The 22,909-nt window shown below is 52.6% G+C and overlaps 8 protein-coding genes across 8 annotated transcripts; 3 read left to right on the forward strand and 5 right to left on the reverse strand.

Annotated features, from left to right (window-relative positions):
• Window positions 1–77: 77 nt before the first annotated feature.
• N7462_011322 (DNA-directed DNA polymerase alpha catalytic subunit POL1) lies at window positions 78–4,700 on the reverse strand (the record flags this gene model as incomplete). Its single annotated transcript, XM_057083036.1, has 5 exons — window positions 78–1,061; window positions 1,122–1,862; window positions 1,923–2,480; window positions 2,540–4,261; window positions 4,314–4,700. 5 exons carry the CDS (start codon window positions 4,698–4,700, stop codon window positions 78–80), a joined length of 4,392 nt encoding a protein of 1,463 aa, XP_056928391.1.
• Window positions 4,701–7,429: 2,729 nt separating this feature from the next.
• Window positions 7,430–8,118, forward strand: N7462_011323 (uncharacterized protein; the record flags this gene model as incomplete). The annotated part of the gene is made up of 2 exons (XM_057083037.1): window positions 7,430–7,537; window positions 7,681–8,118. 2 exons carry the CDS (start codon window positions 7,430–7,432, stop codon window positions 8,116–8,118), a joined length of 546 nt encoding a protein of 181 aa, XP_056928392.1.
• Window positions 8,119–9,274: 1,156 nt separating this feature from the next.
• N7462_011324 (40S ribosomal uS9 domain-containing protein) lies at window positions 9,275–10,530 on the reverse strand (the record flags this gene model as incomplete). Its single annotated transcript, XM_057083038.1, has 5 exons — window positions 9,275–9,565; window positions 9,750–9,821; window positions 10,081–10,103; window positions 10,175–10,365; window positions 10,445–10,530. 5 exons carry the CDS (start codon window positions 10,528–10,530, stop codon window positions 9,275–9,277), a joined length of 663 nt encoding a protein of 220 aa, XP_056928393.1.
• An 8-nt stretch (window positions 10,531–10,538) lies between these two features.
• On the forward strand, window positions 10,539–11,206 carry N7462_011325 (mitochondrial 54S ribosomal protein uL13m; the record flags this gene model as incomplete). The annotated part of the gene is made up of 4 exons (XM_057083039.1): window positions 10,539–10,559; window positions 10,662–10,943; window positions 10,997–11,021; window positions 11,091–11,206. 4 exons carry the CDS (start codon window positions 10,539–10,541, stop codon window positions 11,204–11,206), a joined length of 444 nt encoding a protein of 147 aa, XP_056928394.1.
• A 495-nt stretch (window positions 11,207–11,701) lies between these two features.
• N7462_011326 (urate oxidase) lies at window positions 11,702–12,895 on the reverse strand (the record flags this gene model as incomplete). The annotated part of the gene is made up of 2 exons (XM_057083040.1): window positions 11,702–12,554; window positions 12,759–12,895. The coding sequence occupies 2 exons, from the start codon at window positions 12,893–12,895 to the stop codon at window positions 11,702–11,704; spliced, it is 990 nt and encodes a 329-aa protein (XP_056928395.1).
• A 3,047-nt stretch (window positions 12,896–15,942) lies between these two features.
• Window positions 15,943–17,109, forward strand: N7462_011327 (agmatine deiminase family protein; the record flags this gene model as incomplete). Its single annotated transcript, XM_057083041.1, has 1 exon — window positions 15,943–17,109. One exon carries the CDS (start codon window positions 15,943–15,945, stop codon window positions 17,107–17,109), a length of 1,167 nt encoding a protein of 388 aa, XP_056928396.1.
• A 1,058-nt stretch (window positions 17,110–18,167) lies between these two features.
• N7462_011328 (uncharacterized protein) lies at window positions 18,168–18,773 on the reverse strand (the record flags this gene model as incomplete). Its single annotated transcript, XM_057083042.1, has 1 exon — window positions 18,168–18,773. The coding sequence occupies one exon, from the start codon at window positions 18,771–18,773 to the stop codon at window positions 18,168–18,170; it is 606 nt and encodes a 201-aa protein (XP_056928397.1).
• A 1,901-nt stretch (window positions 18,774–20,674) lies between these two features.
• On the reverse strand, window positions 20,675–22,351 carry N7462_011329 (C2H2-type zinc finger protein; the record flags this gene model as incomplete). Its single annotated transcript, XM_057083043.1, has 1 exon — window positions 20,675–22,351. One exon carries the CDS (start codon window positions 22,349–22,351, stop codon window positions 20,675–20,677), a length of 1,677 nt encoding a protein of 558 aa, XP_056928398.1.
• Window positions 22,352–22,909: the final 558 nt, after the last annotated feature.

The following is a 22,909-nucleotide window of genomic DNA, read 5'->3' on the forward strand; positions in this document are numbered from 1 at the left end:
GTGAACCCATCCCAGGAATCCCTATTTACAAACTCCCAAAAAGAAACTCCCCAACCCAAGTCGTGCGCCCACCAGGGCTATTGTTGGAACATGAAGCGGAAGAGCGTGTCCATTTCCACCCACTGTCGACCACACTTCTTCAAATAACTATCTACCACCGCTTTGATGGTACCAAAGCGCGTCCGATTGAACTCGGCGAGAGCAGAAATGCTGTCTTTCTTCTCGCCCATCTCTTTGCTTGCGGCAGCCTTAGCCTTATCAACATCCCAGAGGCCAGCGAAGTATAGAAGCTGGTTGTACATCTGTTTCTCGGTGTACTCGTAGGACATTCGGCCCAGACAACCCTCAGCACGGCCTCGTGGTCCCAGACAGCGGTGACCATAGACGCTGATTTGGCGTGTACGGTTGCCGCAAGCTGAATCGTCACAAACAAGCCAGCCCTCATAGTAACGAGCAGTTTGTTCACGGATCTGGTTTTCAAGCTGTGCGATAATGGTGATGACCGAGAATGGTTTTTGGCAGCTCTCATTCGGGCAAACGATACCATGCGCAGTGCACATTTGAGACGAGTTAATCAGACCTTCAAACACCGATTGCTCTTTGCAAAACCGGCATTTCAAGGCCAGCCGAGCAGAGTTCGAAAAGCGAACAGAGTCTGGAATTTGAGACTCTAAGGGGAAGATCTCTGCGTTTTGCTGGTTGCTCGAGCTGGAAGTATTAATCTGATACTTGCGAACATCAAGCCCCAGACATTCAGCGAGACGAACGGCATCGGTACCAGGAATCGGGGCACATAGACGCTCAATCGGAGGGAAAATCTGCTTCAGGAGGTAAAACTCTACGTCCGGCTTGAGACCCGAGGAGGGTTTGAGCACATCTTGCGGACTATAGGATCGTTTGGCAGGGGGTAAAGATGAAGTCTCCGCATCCCCACTTGTCACAATATATGAGATCACGTCATTTGGTCGCACATTCTTGCCACGGGCAATGTCCCGTAGGGCGACTTGTGCCGGGGGCATGCTCTCCTTGTTGGGGTATTCTTCTGGTCTCTTGGACAGTTTCTGTTGAATTTCGAATTAGTGTGATGAGCGCCAATACTAGATTAAAAAAACTCCACATACCGTGTAGATCACATATTTTTGGACAGGGATCGAAAAGTCCTTCATTTTCTCTGCCAGCTCTTGTAGGTAGTCGTGGACTTTGTTGAGGACGACTTCCTGGTCTTCACCGGAAAGAATCTCATTTAGAAGTCTTTGTGAGACTTCTTTTGAGAGCGCACAATATTCACGACGCTTCATGTCCAAACCCTTGACTTCCAGCTTCTCAACATACTTGCCGTCAACCTCGGTCAGATTCACGGCGGCATACTTCTTCTTCGCATGCAACAGAAGCCGGCGGAAAACATTATCGATATCAATCTCCAAGAGCCGATACCGTTCGTTGACTGACTTCTTGAATTCTTCTCCAACCTTGAGCGCTTCGCTCATGGTATCCATGTTGGTGTTGATCATGACGGAATCAGTATCACCGTAGATGACGCGCAGCTGCTTGCTCTCTGCCAAATCCTTGGTGCTCCTAAGGATCTCACGTCCTTTGAAGGTTGTGAGCATGGCAAGAGGACGAGCGTAGAAGCGACTTTGGGTGTATCCTAAACATCCGTACATTGAGTTGGCAGTAAGCTTAAACGCAAGTTGCTTTGTGTCCCATAGAGCAAGCTGCTCAGGGGTAGCCCGCTTATCCTTCATCAACTTCTTGACCTCTCGTCGACGACCGACCAAGGTCGCAATAAGCCGGGGAAGAACACCTTGCTCTTGGTCCGAGGAAGGAATTTCGGGTACTTTTTCTTCGTTTTCATTCTCAGACTATGTCATCAGACGTCAGAATAGCTTCTATGGCTTCCCAGATTGGCAAAGAACACTCACCGTTGATTGTCGGTTAACTGTTGTGAAACAAATATTGTACTCCTGGATAATACTAGGATACAGACTATTGAAGTCCATGACAAGGATGAATCTGTCATACAGACCTTTCTCAGGCTCGAAGACGAGACCACCCTTATACTTATCCTTCTTCTTCTTGTCGGCTGTATCATCATCATCTCCATCATGCATCTTCTCCTCCGCCTTTTGCATGCGCGAGGAGTACTTATCGGGACAGATGTACTTGTTTCTGTGGAACTCGTGAAGCAGAATATACTCGTTGCGCTCTGCACGAGTTCCGCTGAGGGTACGTGCCCAGGAGTTACCAGCAATGTTGGTGAGCACTTTGGTGAGCGGCAACATCTGTAGGCGCAGCACTAATGCGGCGATGAAATAGGTATCCGTGTCGCAGTGACTAACAAAATTCATGAGACCTTCCTTGGTTGTGGCCCAGGTCTTCAAGGCTGCCTCGACGTCCAAATCCTGCCGGGCGTTACCTTCACCGAGATAAAGTTGGCACATTTCGGTCAAACTCCACGATTGACATTTCATCATCAAAGACTATTCGCTCGAGTTAGCAACTTATTGCTCCACACCTTGAGAAAGCTTTCACAGCATACCTTGCCCATGTCGTTACCAATATCACACAGCAATCGTCCGGCAATAAGTTGTCTTTCGGCGAAAAAACTGCCTCCTTTACCGAGCTTCGGCCACTCACCACGTCGGAGACGACCAATGCGATGCCATCCCGGGGTTTTCTTTTCTCGCATGCGACTGAGAAGAATGCCCAGGTCGACATCTTGGAGATGGTGACCCATGATCACATCGGGGTCCATCTTCTCAAACAAGGCCAAAAACTTGCTAAGCAAGAATTGCTCGCTTTTCTCCAGCATGACCATGCCTCTTTGCTTCCGAGCTTCGGCCTCAAAATGCATTGGGTATGAGGAGCCAGCTGGACGCATGACAGTGAAGGTTTTACAGGGGAGCTTCTCCGGAGGGGTTGTGTCCGTCAGAGAAACATTTTCATAGACTCGAGCACTAGCCACGAGAATTTCTTGCTTGTTGTCCTTGACATTCAACTGGGTTCGGAAGGAAAGGCTCATGAGGGTCAATGGTGGCGTATCCAAGTTCTCCGAGTCTGGCACCGGGGTAATGAGAGCTGGTTTGGAGGCTTGGCATTCAAACTTGCACCAGGATGCGTTGTTGACAGCAGAGAAGTCGGCTTCGTCGATCTTGAGCCAACAAGGGCCCATGATGTTTTTCCACAGAACAAACTGTTCGAACAGGGATGTGTTTGTACCAAACACGTGGGAGTAAGTCTCTCCCTTGATATCCATCGGCAAAGCAGGCTTGTCATATGGATAAAGCAGCTTCAGATATTCCGCCTCTTTCGGAACACCGGGCAACTCAAATGCATACTTCCGGGTGCAAGGCTTAATTTTGTGCATGCCAACCCGCATCCGAGACATGAGTCCATCCACCTCCTGGTAGACATCCTCCATATCAACCTCTTCTTCGGTCTCTCTGCCTTGCTGGTGACGGTTCTCGCGAGGGAGGAAGTAAAGTTTTCGCAGGACGTTGTCGACTTTGACGAAGGCACTGGCATATGAGCCATTCTGCTTGTTCTTTACTTTTCCAAAAAGACACAGACTTCCATTGACTTCGGTGTAGTCCAGCCAGAACATACGGAGGCTGCCATCTTCCTCAACGACATCCTGGGCACGCAGTTTCCCGAAAGAACGCATTTCCGGTGCGGGGCTGCTGAGTACATTCAATTTGCTTTGAATATCATTCCAAGAAGCATCCATTACCTCCGGTGCAGCCTTGGCTGGGGAAGAGCTTGCAGGTGTTGGAAGGATCTCTTTCTTGAGCTTCGGAGGGGGGCGACTGCCAGTCATGTTAACATTGGCTGTCTTGATGTTGGAACTGACGGTGGCTTCAGCAACATCCATCATATCGATATCTTCTTCATCCGAGTATTCGGTCTTGATTATTGGTACTATGGTCTTGCGCTCCACCGCTTTGCTGATCGGAGACGACGGCATGGGATCGCTCATGTGTACGTCGTCATCGTCCACCTGGGGAAGTGGATCGTCATCTAGATCGTCGGAGGGAAGAGGTACTTGATCTTTCATCGGCGAGCTCGGTATGTCATTCTCATCCTTTATTTGTGTCTTCTCTCGGCGTCGTTTCTGCGATAATGGGGGCGAAAGGACGCGAACTTTCCGTCGAGCCTCGGACTTGACAATGCTCTGGGTAGGAATGTGATTCGCCACAACGTTGGTGTCAACCTCGCCGAGGAGATCTTTCATGAAAGCGTCATCTTCGGCAGTTGCAACAGGCTGAGAAGTTATCAGCAATAGTCTCCTCGCGGGTTCAACACACCACACTCACTTTCGGCTTCGGGGCCGCCGCAGCGGCATTACCGCTGTTAAAATACTTAGAAATACCGTTATTGATCTTCTCCTTCCGTTGTTTTTCCTCCTCGCGTTTTCTTTTGGCAGCTTTGCCACGCGCAGGCAATTCATCGCTGTCGTCGCTGTCGTATTCCACGGTACGTTCATTCCAGACTTCTCGGCCATCATCGGCGTATCCAGCACCGTTGTCGTCGATAACAAAGTCATCCTCATCAAGACGACTGCGAATGACTTTTTTGTATCCCTCATCGTCGACTTCGTCGTAAATATCGCCTTGTTCCTCGATCTCGTAGGTTGAGAGACGTTTTTTGCCGGCGGCACGGAGGGCCTTCAGCTCGGCCAATGTGTCGCGAGCAGAAGGCATAGCTTATGGTGTTTATGGACAAATGCCCATCAATGACATGGGACTCAAAGCACGGTTGCAGAACAGTTGCGGGGAAAGGGAGAACAAAGGGGGATCGCGCCTGGCAGCGAGGCGCGACGGAGACGCGATCGGACGCGTTAGGTGGTTTAGGTAAGATGTTAGAGCCTTGTGGCCTCAGGCTTCAAACTGTCAGCCCTAACCCGTAAATCCCAATTGGGCCACGCATTGGAACCGCGCGATACTCTTTAGTATCAATGATTCAGGTGTTTGCAATTAGCTAATCGACGGGTGAGCAAATTTATCGCAGATTATTTAAAATTTTCATTCAATCTGGGAATCCGAAGTCTGTTGGAAGCACATCGATTATCTTCGCTCGTCAACCTGTTCGACCGGAAGAATGTGAACAAAAAAGTCGAAGTCTTGGGATTCCATCCTCTTCGTCAAGCTCTTTAAAACTATTTCTCTACGTAATCACCAGTTTGGTAGCCCAATATAAAGTGGTCATCTGCATCTGCCGAGCTTGTTTATAGCCGACGGAGATGTGACTACATTTGCAACAAGAAGGATTGATCAAGCTGGGCATGTCCGTCTGTCAATGATTTTTCCGGGACTTTCAGAGGCCGTTCCAATTGCTAGTTGCTGTCATTACAAGATATCTCAAAGGCTACAGACTAAAATATGAAATTTTAGGATACCCTCCTCCCGGTATTCGCGAGTTTTCATGTCACCTGCCGACTGTGCTGATAAATTATTCAGAGCCTGAAGGATATTTGCCCCGTGTGTATCGAGACTAAAGGATTTCAGACCAAGTTCTCCCCTTTTCTCCGATCATTTTTGGTATGCCAGTAGGCCCACAGATTCGCTTCTGTTTTATCCTCATAGTAATTACCATTGACATCTCAAAGACCTCCTGACTGCTGATTCCCGTCCCGGTACTCTCTGTACATCTATACCTCAGCGACACTGTTTTGATTGAATTCATAACGGTAGGCTTATTTCTTCTCAAATATATGTCTTGCACTTGAACTAAAGCTTTTGTTTGAAAAATCAGTATTCTGTCTTGGACTATGGTGAATATTTATATTTCTTATCTTCACACCAGGGTTTCTCAATCTTGTTTGCTATTCGACATACCACTTTCTTATTCATGATCTCAAGCTTTATCCCTAAGCAGGCATAAGAGCCACAAGCCTTTATGCCCATATATTGCGGCTCTTTTCATCTTTTTGGCATCCTTATTTCTATCCCTTTCTGTCCCTGGCTGGCAGAAGCAAAAAGCAAACCCACAATCCCTCCTTGTTTCCCCTCCTCCCCCTCTAAAAAATATCTTAGCAAAAAACATGATCTTAAAAATACTGTAGTTAATATATTTCTTTTTTTTCTTTTCTTTTTCCCCTGATAGAGCCTAGTCGAAGCCGGTAATAAAATAAACTCCAGTGATGCCGCATCTGTGTATTAATACGTACATTGAGGCATGTGACTACTTAGACGGCTGACCACAATCCCTTCTATAGTTGCTACCTCTAGTCAGTCTTCTTCATGTAATAAGCTTTATAAGATTTTGCCTATGGCTCTATAACAAAAATATCGAGTTTTGAGAATAATCAGTATATCAAGCCAACATCGGTGGTGCTCACACCTTAAGTTCACTTTTGGCAGCACTTTCGCAGACTCTAAACAGTACAGCTTAAATAGTGAGATCAGATCTAAAGTGAAATTTCGAGTCAGTCTTGTATCTCCGTATGTGAATCAAAATATGAGAGGCTCCCTTCCCTGGCTCACTTTCTTTTTCCTGGTGGAATATTTCGGTGAGTTGTGTTCCGAGCTTCTCCCTCCTTCTCCTTCGCTCCTTGTCAACATCTTCGTCTGCTGGTAGGCTTATTTCAACCTCCTCCCCCATCTCTCGCTTTGTAATCTCATGTGAAGTTCCAGGATCGGGTGAGGGACCTCAACATCGCCTTTCACCTTTACTTTTCTTGCCACGCATACACCACTTCATCCTTCTGTTTTCCAAAATGGCCATGCGTATGAAGAGAGCAATACGTGAGGAGGGCTCTCACCACAATCTGCCCGATCTAGAAAGTTCTAGGACACTGAGGTCTGACGTTGTTTCGATCCCAAAAGATGAGTACGAGAAGCTCGTGAGTTTGACCTGGCCGCCTCATTAATTTTGATCGTCTTGCTGAACTCCAATCACAACATTTTTAGCTGGAAGCATCCGCAGAGCTCGGTAGATATATGACTTTCCATATTGACATGCACCGTTGTCACTAATCAGCGTTTTCAGAGAGACTACGTGCTGCTTTAAAAACCGAGCAGCCAAGCCAGTCCAGAGAACAAGGTGTAAGTCCATTCCGTCTCACTTCATTTCATGAAATGTTTTGACAACCTTCCGAACAGAAGCTCCTTAATGATATTCCTCTTCAGACTTTATTAGGCAAAACTGATTCCTAGTTCTAGATACCGCTAGAGCTTCAGTTGAGCAAGCCGAAAGCGTTGACGATGAATCTGACGGAGGAGTTCCTTTGGAACTGGAGACCCTCCTGAAGCTTGAACAAGAAAGTCCTGCCCACAGGGCTCACAATGCGTCGGCGGCCGGGGGTGAGATCTCCGAGCCTTCAAATAAAAATACCAGCATTGTGATCAGGTTCCCCCGGGGCCTGAAGGACGCTGTGGGCCACGCTGCAGTAGCGGCCGTCATTCGGGGCGGACCCCTTCTCCAGATCTACATGCACCGTAGAATCAATCATGCAAATGTGACCTTCGCCCGGGCTGAAGATGCTGCCGCGTTCCTCGAGTACGCTCAGGCAGAGCCCTTCTTCATTGGCGGACACCACGTACGTTCCGAAGTACTCTCCTCTTTTGTACTCTTCTCTTTTGTCATCCCCTATACTCTCTTTGCTGTCACTTCAGTGGCCTTCATCTGCTCTGTTTCCTATCAAATCCTACCCGCAACCTGACCTAAGTTTTCCACATCTAGACTTCGCTCGACTGGGCTACGCAGCCCTACGTGACTCCCGAGTACGTCCGCGCCCAGGTCAACAGCGGCGACGTGAGCCGAAACCTCGTCATCCTGGCCGTCCGGCCCAATGTCACAGAGACCGTGCTACGGCGTGATCTCGCCCACATCCACAACTTGACCGTGATCTCGGTCAAGTTCGAGGACGGCAACGCGTACATCTCAACGAACTCGGTCGGCGGCGCCCTCTATGCGCGGACGTGCCTCAAGTCGCGCAAGCTCTACAAGGATATGTGGGTTGGGTTCTACAAGGACGAGTGCGCGGGCCCGCTGCCGCCGCGGGTTCCTCACGCCGCAGCCCGCGTGCCTCCCGCGAAACGAGGAGCCGTTTATAATCCGTATGAGCTTTTGTCCGGAAGTGAGTTCGTTCTTGGCAGCAGCGAGGATGACGAGGAGTGAACTTCTTCCGGGGAAAAAGGACGGTGCTTGGGGATGGGGGGGGGGGGGTTATGGTTTCCCGAATCGATCATTTCTTGTCTTGTATCTACTTGCATCACTCTCCTTTCGACAGATCTTGATCTGAGTATTCTCTTTCTTTATTTCTCTTCTGGCGTTCGGATTCAAAAGGGTGGCGGTTTGCATCGGGGTATCATCGGCATTTACAATTAGCTACATTGCAGATAGACTGGACATATTCATGCAGTTTGCAGATAATCTCATATCTGAACATGGTTTGCCTGCGCAACATTCATAAAAGGGCCGAGAGCAGGCTAAAGAAGACAATCGACCGAATACAAAGTCAAGGATAGTTGATGTTCGCAAAAGATGGGTGGAAGCTTCGTCCAGGACGTAAAGATACGCATCGCACGGGACCGAATTGGCCTAAGCATAGATATAACTTGGCGATCGACATCTCCACTGGCAGTCCACCAAACTACCCGCCTTTGTTTATGACCGAGACGGAAAAATTGATGCCAAGAACGAGCATTTAGAATAGAACGTATAGTCGTAGTGGAGGGCAATGAGCGAGCCGGTCTTGCCGTGTATACCAGCCAAGAGTCATGTACTGTCGCATGGTTTAGCCTTCTTCTACAAGGGGTCGGTAGGTATTTTATCACTGCTACCGCATTTAGGAAAACATCTAAAGTCTACGTCGAATCCAGACTACGACGAATCTAGACTCGAAGGTATGACCTTGAGAAGCATAGCAAGCAATTTCGTGAACAAGTAAGAACCCGGTGTTATTTGAGGCAGATTTTTCCCTGGCCTATGCTAGGTATATTTTCCAGCCGTGAAGAACAGCGCCAGTCGAAAAAAAAGACATAGGATATCCATCCTCTTCCACCACATCAAAAAGCCAGTCCCGGCAACCGGGAACGAGAACCGGAACCAGCCTCCACAAGCGATTTGTCGGGGCTCAAAACCACCAATTTCCAACCGCTCATGCCAACAACCACCATCCTCCTAAAGAAACCCAGTTCCACGCAGAAGTCAATGGAAGAAAACAAGTCGTGATAAGATCCATGCAAAGACCATTTTTTCCATTTCCGTTTCCATACAGCACCGTTTTGTATTCCTTTCGCCGCATAAACACAATATGACAGAGAGGAGGAATTTAACGGTAAGACTTCTGGTAGCGGGCACGGGCACCGCGACCACCGAACTTCTTGGGCTCAGCACGACGGTTGTCGGCAACGAGCAGGGTGCGGTCGTACTGGACAAGAGCCTGCTTGAGCTGGTTCTTGGAGTGCTCATCGACGTACTTCTGGTAATAGGCGACGATGGACTTGGCGATGGCCTGACGGATGGCGTAGACCTGGGAGGTGTGACCACCACCGGTGACACGGACACGGATGTCGACACCGGCGAACTTGTCAGCGCCGACGATCAGGAGGGGCTCGTAGACCTATACGTGGGCGGAAAAATCCATGTCAGAAAAAAAAAACCATTTTCCATAGACGAGTGCGAGCTCCGGTATTGGGCCTGGCCTGCGAAATTGTCGAGTGGTTCGTCCTCGAAGTCGAGACTTCCCCATTCGATGTCGCGGCAGGTATTTCATGGGCTTGAGCGGAGAAGGAAGTGTTGCGTACCTTGAAGCGCAGGATCTCAGGCTGGACCAGAGAGAGGGGCTGGCCGTTGACCTTGACGAGGCCCTTGCCTTGCTGTAAAATCGAAAAAGTCTCAGCATGCTGTTCTCCAAGTAACGTTGAATTTTCCCCCCTCATCATTGCGCCGTCTGTGCGGTTTTGTTCGAAAATATCGCCCTTCCCCCCAAAAAACATTCATCTTAAAATCCATTGAATATCCCTCCTCTTCCTGACATCGGCAATGTGCTGGCACAAAGCGATTCCTCTATACTCTTCTTTTCGCACGCAATGATTCGATAGCGGGGAGGGGTGTGATCGGAGTTCGTCCTCATACCTTGCAGTGGGCGACAGCGGTGGCTATTGAAATCAATCATCAGCAAAAAAAGAACAGACCACGCACGAACTCGCGGAAAGCGCAACAAACTCACCCGTCTTCTTCTTGCCGAAGCATTGCACACTCGGGACGGAAGCCATGGTGGGTGAAATGGCCCTTGTCGGTGTCGATAGGGGAGGGAGTGTGTTGTCGTGAGAGATGGAAAAGAGTCGACCGCGAATTCCCACACTGCAGCGATTCGCCTGAATTGCCCTTCCGTGCGGGTTTCGCTTAGTGTACGCTAACCTAAAGAGGGTTAGTACAGTCACCGGCTTAGGGCTTGATCACGTGGTGTCGGCGGTCAGCGGAGTCGGGGGGGACAGACGCAGAGTTCGGGGGAAGCAGGTCTTTGCGGTCCGCGTGTTTGGAATCAACGCTTTTATCCACCCCCTCTCCTCCGGCGATACCCATTTGACACGATGTCGCAGACGGTCGGAAAGGTAAGCTCGATCTTGAGATGCGAGCATGAGCAGCATTCCCCCGCCCAATGGCCGAGGAGCTCCAGTATCTAATGTTTTTCTCTCGCTTTTGCTCTTGTCTAGACCCGTCTTGCCTACTCTCGCGCCTGGCATTATGTCGACGCCGGCTCCGATCCTCGCTCCCTCGGCCGACTGGCCTCCTCGATTGCCCTCGTTTTGATGGGCAAGCACAAGCCGATCTATGATCCGTCGACCGACTGCGGCGACTACGTGGTGGTTGCCGGCTGCCACGACCTGCGTACGACCGGCAAGAAGCGATTCCAGAAGATGTACTACACCCACAACACCCGTCCCGGTAGCCTGAAGAGCATGACGATGGACCAGATGTTCGCCAAATGGGGGGTGGTGAGGTCTTGCGCCGCGCCGTGAAGGGCATGCTGCCCAAGAACCGTCTCCAGGAGCCGCGTTTAGCCCGGCTAAAGAGTAAGTGGTTGTCCGCGAGAGAATATGATCATACGATCTAGGACGAGCTTCTAACATGACATTTAACAGCATTTGAGGGCCTGGCGCATCCCTACAAGGAGAACATCGTTAAGTTTGGCAATCAATCTATCCTGAACCAGCCGGAAGTGCAAGACGCCTTCCAGGCGGACAAGCCATCGGCATAGACCGCCCTTTGGTTTCAGGTTCGCTCTCGCCCGGAATCTTGGCCGGGGTTGCCCGTGTAATCTATCTTTCTCTTTCTTTCCTTTTCTTATTTCTGCGTGATGAACTAAAACCGCAAGCGCATGGGTGTGGAGTCCAATTTCTGGGAAATGTCCTGTTGTTTTCTGATTCTTCTGTGCTGATATTACACTACCACTTACCTTTTTTTTCCAGCCCTCACTATCTACCCCATCTCCCCTGTTGCATCCCCAGTGCTCTTGTTATTTTTTATCTTCTTCTCCCCGTCTCCTCTTGACATGTACATGTACTTCTAGATAGCAAATCCGTCCCCCAGGGGGGAAGGGGGGCCAAATTCAAAAAGGAATTGTATTCCGAGATGATATTGGGACGACGCTTCGAGGCTTGATACGTCCAGAGGTATATAAAGATATATGTACAGGAAAAACACCATGCTAGAAATTTCGGAATCGGACGTCGTCGCCGCGCTAAAGTAAATTCTACAGCTTGGCCTTCTGGCCAGCACGGCCCACCGTGCACTTGATGAGGCCGTTGGGGTTGGACTGGGGCGCGTACACCTCGGCATTCTTGCCGGTGTTCTGGAGGCCCTTGTGCCAGCTGAGATCTATATCATGATGTGTTAGCGGGGGTGGGGGGGATGAGCACAGTGACAGCGAGGGGAGGGAGGTGGGGATAGAAAACATACCAATTTCAAAGTAGTGGTTATTGGGCAGGGCGTACTCAACGGTTTCGAGCAGGGGCACGGCGGCCAAGATCAGCTCGCCCATCTTGTACATGGTGGCCTGGACACTAGCGCTGTTGTCCTCGGCAAAGGTCTTGAGGGTGGTGGCCCGGGCAGTCTCCCAGGCCTCGTTGAAGTTGTGGGCGTTAGCCTTGACCTCGGGGAGGCTGCTGAAGCGGCGCCACTGCCAGTTAGCGGCAACGTCGGTGCTGAGGATGCGGTCCCAGGTCTCCTTGAGGGTAGTGAACTCGTCGCGAACGAAGCCCCAGAACTGGGAGCCGGTGCTTTTCAGGACGGTCAGGCCGTTGATGGAGGAGTTGATGTCGATGCCCTTGCCCTCGACCACGTCGACCTGGACGTTGCGGGTCTCGGGGCTGTCCTTGATGAACGAGTGGGGGTGGGGCTTGCCATCGATGTTCATGCGCACCCACCGGTGGGTGATGATGTTCACATGGGCGGCGTGGATGTGCGCGTACTTCTCAACGAAGTGGGTGCCCAGGATGGAGCCGAAGAGCTCCGGGGGAGTGACGGGCTGTTGCTTGGCGGTGATGTAGATGGTGTTCTTGATCGAGTCAGTCGCGACAACGACGCTGTTGTCGGCCTTGGTGTAGCTGATTTCATGCGAAATTAGTATAATCTCTTGAGTATGGGGGGGTGGTCCCTTGGGGGGGGATTTCTTTTTTTTTTGGCGTGACTGCGATTCGCCAGCGGCCGGCCGATAAGAGCGATCGCAGAGAGGACGAGACCGCGGGGACGGAAGGGGGAGCCGGGGGAATGAGGTACAAGACATGAAGCATGAAGCAAGAGGCACTTACGAGGTCTCGATATCACCCTCGAGCAGAACACAGACGGTCATTTCGACAACCGTCTGGACACCGGTCTTCTCATCGCGGTGGACCTTGTAGACGCGGACATTGTCCTTGCCGTAGCGGGCAGCAGCCAGAGCGCTCATGATGGCGAGAAAGAATGAGAAGATGAGAGGGAAAGATAAAGGGAAGTCGGGTCTGAAGCTGGAAGGAGTAGAATTCGAGGCGAAGAGTGTTCAATTGTGCGCGCGCGTATTTAAGAGGTGCATGGGCTGATGGTGAGAATGCGTATCGGGCAGCTCCGATGCCCGCGAGTGGCCGATCCCCACTCCAACTCGCTGGCCATCTTATCGCCCTCAACGCCCGCAACGGGGTTTGCTTCTGCGTCTGGCTCTGGCTCTCTCGCTCGGCTTCTCCTCATGCGCTGCTCAGACGGATGCTCGGATCCTCCTGTCGCCATCTGCTCGTCCTCCGCCCCCAGTCTACGATCATGCCATCGTAGGGCCGAGCCGCAAACCTGCAGCTTCCCCAGACTTCGGGATTTGACCGCGAGTCTTGGCCTGCTTTCCCGCGCCGACGTCCGAATTTCCGGCGTCCGAGTCCATCCTGCCTACCCGCTGTTTGGCCTACCCGTTCTTTGGGCTCCGTAGGTGCTGGCGCACCGTGCCTGAGGCCATTGGCTCTTGTAGAATGCGTCGCAGGCTGACGATGTGCCCCAACCCCTCGAAGGACCTTCGAAGCCGGCCAGCCTTGAGATTCAGGCTGAACCACGCTGGGTTCTCCACTTTCCTCGGCGACCTCCACCGGGTGCTGGTCGCGGGGAGATGCGATCTCCCGGGACCACGGCTGGCGCCTCCCGGTATCAGGGGCTTGTCTGATCCAAAAGGGAGATAGAGGTCAATCAATCGATGACACTCAGTCTCGCATCCCCCAAGACTGGGTGTCATCCTCTCAAGCAATTGACAGAGACCTTCTCAGCCGACTTGAAGATGCGAGTTGGATCCATTTCCATGTTCTTATGCCGTGTTTCGACGAAAGATGAGAGAACACTAAGCCTTCAGTCCATCTTGGAGACACCAATACCCTTCCCCTATTTTTTTTATTTTTATTTTTTTAATATCTCTCGCTCTTTTTTTTCCCGTCTACAATGGTGTCTTGCGTGACCAGGGATCTAAGAGAATCCACAGAAGTAGAATCCCCTCCCGATCTGATCAGAGATTCGAGTTAGCATAGGAAGATCATCACACCAGCCCATACCTCTATAATCTCATAGTCTCACAGTCTCCGGGAAGAGAGGAAATCGACAATGTAAGCCTTACATAAAACCGTTTATTCTACGAGGCCTCGCTTTCTACCACAAACTTCTTCTCTTCTCTTTACTTGAGGGCAAATCGATCTTTTCGTATCCTCAGGGCTTAAAGTCATCCTCTCGGCCCTAATACCTAGTAGTCATGCACGGTAGATCCCTCGGGGGTCCAATGATCGGAGTAGACTAGATCCCGGCATCCCCTCCCCTGTCCAATCTGGCGTCTTCCCGCCACGCAATACAAAGCAAGAACGAGGCAATGCCGCCCGCCCAGTTCGCAATCTACGAACGGGGAACCTGCGGCGGCTACTCATGGTCACCCTTCTTCCCTGACCAGAAGAGGGGATTCTGCGGGCGTTCAAGCGACCAATGGGGGTCCGGCCCAGACACGCAGAAGGAAGGCACGGTAGGAAGCCCGGCCATGGCTAAGCGGCTGTTATAGAGAACGATCAAGATCAGGTTCGCAAGCCGGGCACGAACTGGCCAACACAAGCAAGCAGGATAAATCGGGACTTGGTCAATCAGCCTCTATGTCTGAAATGATTAGTCTGGCTTCTGGCCTCTGAGACCTCGGGCTCAACCCGGCCACGCTCCCAATCCGTCTACTCGACGCAACTGGATTTCGGAGCCGAGGCGACATGAGCGGCGTTGAAATAACCTCGCTCCCCCGGGAACTAGTCAGATAGTAAGGTAACTCCGCTGTTTAGTCCACTCATTGCAAGCCTAGTGTTTTTTTCTGTCTCGAGGAATGCCCAAATGTTCATTCCCTGTGTCCGTTTGGAGTGGCATTTGGGAGGGGGGGAAAGGGAACTCCCTGATCATCCATATTCGAGGGCCTACCATGCCCCAACGTCCGTGACAGCGAATGGACTGGAGTGGACTGAACCCGCTGCGGATCGTTATCCTGAGCCGACGCTTGACTTTGGCGCGGGCCTGGTCTTCTTTCGCACTTGCCCCGATTGCCAGTTGAACACCCCCCACACCGAGCGTGTCTAGCCTTCGCTTTCTGATCGACGCGGATGATCTATAGGCTATCATGGACGTCACAAGAACCCACCACTCCGACATAGACCTGGAGAGCAAGACAGGCCGGCTCGGGTCCGCGGGCCCCGATGCAGAGGGGCTCGGGCGCCATTGTTCGGTCCGCGTGGACGATGGTGGAGTCTCGTGGAGTATGTAGGGCAAACGGTGTGTGGGGCGCGATGTCAGGTACGAAAATCATTGATGTCGATGCACCAGGGCAGTGGAAGGAGACTGCTAGACCACGGCGAATGGATTGGGCTCGAATAGATCGTTATGAGCGCCGGTAGAATCAATGCCAGGAATTGCTGGGCTCATGGTGTATGGAGAAGTAGAGAACGGTGCAAGGTAGTGCCAGTGGGAAGTCGTGAGTCGCCCGTTCAGGCAGTCAAATTGAGTTGATCCGTCGATCGCGTAGACTATCCTTTTCGGGCAACTTGCTACAACGTCACTTCGGCTTCGGTCACAAGAGAGAAAGAGCGGAGGGGCTTAAATATCGCGAGACTTACACATTCAGGTAATGATTTCTCGGACTCGCCTCCAATGTCGACGTGGCTCAGCACAACTCGCTCTCTTGCGCAACTATCAGCCTTTGAACAACGCTTCTCTGCACGCCTCCTTCGTCTTAATGTCCGTCTCTCTCTCTCTCTCTCTCTCTCCAATGCCTTCAACACAGTCGCATCCACCTAACCTTCATTGCACAGGCCTATCTAAACCACAATCCATCTCCTCTCTGTCTCCATTCGCCTTCCCGTCGAGCCATTCACTCCCGCTCGCCCCGCCATCCCATTCGCAGCTCTCGATCGCCCTTCCCATCCAATACCATCACCAGCATCATGGCTTCTACCACCATTCCCAATCATCAACATGCCCAGCGCAGTTTTCTCCACACCGAAACCGACCCAACTAAGCAATACACTTATCCCGCCGAAACGGGCCCTCACCGCGCCACGATCCTCGGCTTCCCCCTCTCGCTGCTCCACGTTTCCAGCTCTCTATGACCAAACCTGCGACGAGATCATTGACCTCGCCGCCACTATTGCACACTTCGAGCCCGTCCGCCTCCATGTCCGTCCAGAGAACATGTCCGCCGCGCAGGCCCTCCTGACCACCCGCATGGCGAGCTCTCCAACCGCCGAACAAGCCCGCGTCACGCTACTATCCTGTCCGACGAACCATATCTGGGTGCGCGACACAGGTCCCGTCTACGTGCGCGGTGCGGACGGGTCCCGTGCAGCGGTCGACTTCCGCTTCTGCGAATGGGGCAACAAGCTCGACGAGCGCATCTATAACAGCGCTGCCGAGGACGACGGGTGGCCGGTGATGGACGCGGCCGCGCAGGCCGAGAACACGGGGTTCGCGGCGCGGGCGCTGGAGCTGGACGCGGCGACGTGGCCAGATGAGCCCGTGACGCGAGTGGTCTCGCGGGTGCGGGTAGAGGGCGGGGGCATCGAAATGGACGGCGAGGGCACGCTGATGGCGATGGAGAGCAGTGTGACGGTGGCGTCGCGGAACGCAGGGCTCAGCCGCGCCGAGATCGAGGCTGAGCTAGGTCGGCTGCTAGGGGTCCGCCGATTCATTTGGATTCCTGGGCGGGAGGGCCTGGATATCACGGATTACCATATCGACGCGGAGGCGCGGTTTGTGCGGCCCGGCGTCGTGGTCGTGGGCCGACCGCATGCCAAGTGTGCGCCGGTGTACTGGGATGTGTACCGCGAGATGCGCGCGGTTCTGGACGCCGCGACAGATGCGCGCGGCCGGCGGCTGGAGGTGCATGATGTCGAGGAACCAGATCCAGAGCTGGTGAAGGGGGATGTACCCGGGGAGGAGCAGGAGCCGGCGGCGTCGTATGTGAATTTCTACTTCACGAATGGAGGGCTGGTGATTCCTGCGTTTGGGGATGCCATCGCCGATCAGCGCTCGCTAGAGACGATGCAGAAGCTGCTTCCCGAGCGCGAGATTCGCCAGGTCAAGGTGAATGCGTTACCGAGGACGGGGGGCGTGTTGCACTGTACGACGCAGCAAGTGATCTGAGAGATTTGGGGTTTGGGATGTTGATATGCACAGAAGGATGCATGATGATTGATGTACTGCGCTTCGGCGAGCTAGGCGGCGAAGTTTCCTGGATTTTCCGGAGGTTTCTTCTTATATTTTCTTTTTTCTTTGTTATGGTTGGACGGCGCCTGAATCTCTTCTCATGTAATTTTGATCTCGTCTCTAGTACTTATACCTCTCATGCAACAATACCAACAATATGGGTAATCAGTCTGTGCAAGCTGTGCGAGTTAAAAATGCTAGTAGATGTTCTATACCAAAAAAAAAAAACTAGCACATATCCAGATAATTCGTCAGTAGTGTCCAATACAGTCAACCATAGACAATAATCATTCAAGATAACAGGAACAAGATAGTACATCTATTCCCTAAGTATTGAACAGACCCAACAAGGACACTCTCAACGTCCAAGCATCAACATGCATCTACCTCCCTGGCAGCTCTCGAGAACTTCATACAGCGAGGAAAGGGAAACAGGAAAAAAATAGAGGATAGATGTAGTATATCAAGCATAAACACAAGAGAACCACGTAAAATGTTTTTCCTCCAAGAAAAAAAAAGAAAGGGGAGTCCCAGGCCCCCCTATGAAGAAACACTGGCAAATGTATGTCTTTTTTGTTTCACAAATCATCCCCACAGAAAAAGAAGTCAGAAAATCAGACAAGAATAATACTCCAGATTCGAAATACCCAGCCTATACAACGCCAACCTTGAACAGGCTCCCTCGAAGAAGAAGAAGAAGAAGAAGAAGAAGAAGAAGAAGTGGGAAAGCCCTGATCATAAAAGAATCCCAACGCCACAAATGAACACCGATAACTCCCCTCGGGCAGTGACCACGCCGAGCAAAAAGAAAGATGAAAAAAGGCGTCGCATCAGAGTCCTCATGCAATCATTTTTCCACAAGAAAAAAAAGGTCCGGCTAGTGAAGGGGCCGAAGACTCCACATCCACCTCGCACCCAGCACGTATTTTCAAAGGAAATCGAGATCAGTAGTATGTCCGCAAGGACAGAACATCGCCAACTAAAGGGCTCCATGCTCACAGGCTCAACTGGTCAATGCTGCCGACACGGCCCCCGCCGCCGAGCCGGCCGCCACCCTTGGTCACCATGCCGAGACGGTAGAAGCGCTCTTCACCGGCTGGCGTGCGGCCGCCAATGTACCACTTCTCCGGGCCGAGGGCATCGCGAAAACCACCCGAGCCGGAGGAGGAATCACTGCCGCGGCGCTGGCGGTCAGCGGGGCCGCGATTGATAGGGATCGGGGTGGATGTGGTGGGAGGTGGGGGTGGTGATGCGGAGAGAGGGGAGGGCTCTAGAGGTGCATGGTGATAGTGGTGGGAATGATGGGTGGGAGAGGAGGTCTGTTGGGTGTGGGCGGAGGGAGTTGATGTTGCTGGAGCCGCGGAAGCAGATGAGGAGGATGCGGAGTGCTGGTGGTGATGGTGATGGTGGGAGGAGGATGTTGCTGCGGCTGACGAGGGGCCTGATTGGGTGGCCTTGGAGGCTATTGACCGAGCACTGGAAGCGATCTGGGCTGATGAGAGAGACGATGTGCCTGATGGTTGTTGCGAGGCGGCTTTGAAGGTGGACTGGGCCCGAAAGGCAGCCAGGAAGTTGGCCAAGAATGGACGGTTGGTGGACATGGTGGTGGATAGTCGGCGAGCTTATGGCAGAGAAGGAATACGAGAGATTGTAGATGTGTTTTTCTGTTGATGAGAAGCAATTTGAGGATCCCCAAATTGACGACAGAGGTTGGTGGGGACCAGAGCAGACGGCAGCGACTGAAAGATGCCGACTGCTCGCAGGGTTCAGAGCAGTGGGATCGTCCTGTAAGCCAAGCTGAACAAGTACTGATCCCACAGCGAAATGATCTGACGGATTCTGGGAGGTCTTTGCAAGTAGTGCACGTCGGGGGAGAACGCTGGAGATGGCGGGTTGAAGTCGGGGAACGTTTGAGCAGTGGGGAGAGTGAAGATCCCGACTTTCCCCCGAGCGCCGCTGCGGGGCCAATCAAACGTGGGGGATTATGGACATGACGTCGCAAAGGAAGATTCCGGGGAGGCGTTTCCGTTCCTCCGTAGCGTCCAACGCACAGGAGAACATGAACAGACGATCTAGCGACATTTGGTTAGTGCCGAGAGGGGGACAGGAGGGGGACAGGAGGGGCACAAGGAGGGGCAGGATCGCCTGTTTCCTATCCGATGAGGCTCGAGACCAGAACAGACCAGTTCTCGGGATGTTCGGGATGACTTGATCACGCCCGGCTCGGCCAGCGTCACTGCAGCCCTCGTACACGGGAGTCCTCTATACGGTGTACATGGAGAAATGCATCCATCATCGTCTAGAGCCAGGACACAGAGATGATGGTCGTGGTTGATACGCCCCGATTCCCTCTTTCTACCCCATCTACTACTATTTAGTGTTAAAATATCAATCGCGGAAATCGAGAGAAAAAAACGGATCACTGGGTCTATTTCTAGATGCTTTTCAGAGTAGAACAGAAGCCCTCCTAAAGATGAAGAGAAAAGAGACAAAAAAAAAAAACACAACACCCTAAATCACCTCAAGAAGCCCGAAGTGCACATATGTCCGTGCCGTGCCGACTGTACTTACAGGAACGAGGCCATGCAGATGCACCGGGGAAGTTCAAATCAAAAGAGAAAAAAACGCAGGAAAGCACGCAGAGCAACAGGAACCCACTGCACAAGGAACGACCTGATCATTCAACAGTAGCCTTCTCGCATAGCTTTTTTCTCTTTCTGTTGCGATCGCGTAAAAGAACAACACATGCCCATGTCTATAGTTGTGGACGCCAAACGAAGCCACCCACCATACCCGTCTGCCCACTCATCGAGGGGATAAAAGAAAACAACCCGACTTGCAATTCAACCACCGTGTTGGATAAAAACTCGCCGAAGAGAGGAAATGCGGTCCCACACCGGATGGGATCTTAGATCTGAAAACCCACGGAAGAAGAAAAGTGGAGATGAAAGAGAAGGAGAAAAGGTCGAGGCACAACGAAGCCAGAAGAAAAGAAAAAAAAAAGAACAAGCCATCAATGACGCGCGAGAGAACAAAGAATTCGACGTATCGAGAACGAGGACGCCAGAAACATAAAGAGACCACGCCGCGACAAAAGGGTCGAGCGAGGCTGGACGGATCAAAACGCGCGTAGTCATCAGACGATAAGGCTTCTGTTCCCGTTCAGTAAAAGCAGGATTGCAAAACTGGAGAGAAGTTCAAGAGACCGTGTCCGGACAGAAGAGGTAATAAAAGAACTGAGAACAACAGGGAGGGGGAAGTCGAAACCTCCTGGTTCATCTTTTGATAAAGTCAAACAAACTGGATCCTTCGTCTTTGTATACTCTCAACTGACTGAGCCACGTCCCAGGTTCGCCGAATGTTTCGTAACGTTGTGTTTCTCTCAATCTGTCGAGATATTTACTGTCTCGCAGTCTGGACGGTACCTAAGGGAAGGAAGAGGCTCACATTAGTATCGCAGTCGTCTTCTTGGACCAGTCCAAGTGGATGTGAAAGGTGAGAGTCACTTACCATCACCGCTCAGCGTGGTCGAAGCCAGGTATAGTCCGTTCATGCCGCTCTCAGGGCCGCCCGCGGTCGTGGCGGGGTAGTACTTGCGGTCAGCATCGACGGGGGCGTGGATGGGCTCCTGGCCGGCAGCCATGGAGTGGGGGAAAACGGGGTTCATGTAGCCGTTGTCGGCACCGTGCTGAAACATCGAAGTCCAGTCAACACCAGGCTGATTCGAATGGGGTCCGGGCATAACCGGATGTTTGGGGTCAGGGATGACCAAAGACTTTACCTGTTCAAGAGGACGATCAACACTCAGTTGCTGGCCATGGGCATCGGCACCAGGCTGCATGAGGTACGGATTCTGCTTGGGCGCAGCCATCCACGAGGCTCTCGCTGAGGCCTGGTCGGCATACGCGTGATCACCGGGACCACGGCTCATGCCGTTGACAGGCGACATGGTGAACCCCAGGGGCTGCTGGTCCTGGTAGCCAGGACGGCCGTGGGCCATACCATTGCCATTCACGGCCCCATCGCCGAACTGCGCACCCATGACACCATTGGTACCTGGGACGGAATTACTGACTTCATCCTGAATGGGCTTGGCGGGGTTAGCCGCCGCCGCCGCAGCGGCCGCCTGTTGCTGTGAACGCTTCAGATGGGCTTGAGGGTGCGACAGGTGAGTCGCGCCCGTGGGGTTGCCCCGACGGATAGAGCACTTCTGGAAGTGGCGCTTCAGGATATCACTGCGCGAGAAGGTGTCTTTGCAGAGGACACACATGTAAGGCCGGTCACCAGTGTCTAAATTCGACGCGTCGTTAGCCGTGAAGTCGCGAACAAAAACAAAAGCCGAGGAAAAACACCAATCGAGGCTGAGAAGGATCTTTTGGCAAGGGAGGGGTGTAAAAAACAATAAAAACTCACGTCGCAGCAGATGGCGCTTCAGGTGCTTAGCATGAAGGTAGGTCTTGTTGCAGTGCGGGCAAGGGAATTTGCCATCGGCATCCTTAGCGGGGATGGTGGTGCTCTTCGCGGCGCCGTTGACGCCGTTCGTGACCGGGGTCGCCCGGCCCGGAACACTCGGCAGGATACCACGGCGGCCCTGAGAGCCCACGACCTGCGTGCGTGGCTGATCCTTGGGTCCGTAGGGCGATCCGTTCGCGCCGTTCACGTCCGGGCCCATGCCCCAGGACTTGCCATCGGAGTAGCTGAATGCGCCGGACGGGATACCGTTGAAGTCACGGCGGTCGCGCGGGGGAGCCGGGGCGATGGGCTGGGGGTAAGTCTGCGCGGTTGACGCGGGAGGCAACACGCTCGGGGGAGGGGGGTAGGACTGGGAAGGGTGGCCCTGTGGCGGTTGGTTAGGATGTGATAGAAATGACGGTGGCTGGCTACCGACAGTCGTGTGCGGCATGATCGGGGCCGTGGAGGCCCCATACACGTCGTGAGTTGACGCGGGAAACCGAGACAGGTCCGGCCGGTATGGCTGGCCCATGTATGGGTGCGGAGCGGGCGACTGAGTGTGATGCGGCTGTAGAGGCGGCAGGGTATGCGGCTGGGAGACCGGATACTGAGGCTGCATCGGATAATGCGGCATGGGCATACTCGAGACGGGGGTCGAGGACAGCGGCGTGGAGCCCTGGGGCAGGCTGGTGGACGGGGGCCGCGAAGGGTGCGATCGGGGATCCATGGTGGTTCACGAGGGGGAACGGCGAGAGGAGGATGGAGTGGTGGTGGAAGGTGATGGGGAGAAGGGGAGAACGGTTCGTGAGAGAGATCGAGGGTGGTGAGAGATCACGCAGCAATCATCGAACACGTCGGGCGGGATTTTCGTCGTCTCGAAACCCAAGGAGCTCCTTGTTGTTCCCTAACTGAAATTTTTCCGAGGCGGAAAGGGCGTTGGACTTGAGAGCGGAACACGGGGAATCCTCTGCAATTGCGAGAGAATCTGACTCCACCGAACGAGGAGAGTGTCAGAAGAGGAGGATTGAAGAAGAGAAGAAAGGCTTGATCGGAGGAGATTCCCCACGGTCACACCCACCAGGTTCAAGGTCAGAGGAGTCGTGTGTGGAACTTGGTGTTTTATCCGCACGTTGTCACCGTCGATGGGTTCTCTGTATCCACCAGGGAAGCGGGCAAGCAAGTGGGTCTTGCAGCACAACAACTAGTCAGATCTGCTTTTCGCGCGTCACCAGATGTGACCAAAGGCAATCCAAGAAGAACCCGAAGAATCAATCTCGGGTTTTGA

This window comes from Penicillium macrosclerotiorum (genome assembly GCF_028827735.1).
Source record: "Penicillium macrosclerotiorum strain IBT 26536 chromosome Unknown utg000011l_segment0_segment0, whole genome shotgun sequence".
NCBI classification, from domain to species: Eukaryota; Fungi; Ascomycota; class Eurotiomycetes; order Eurotiales; family Aspergillaceae; genus Penicillium; species Penicillium macrosclerotiorum.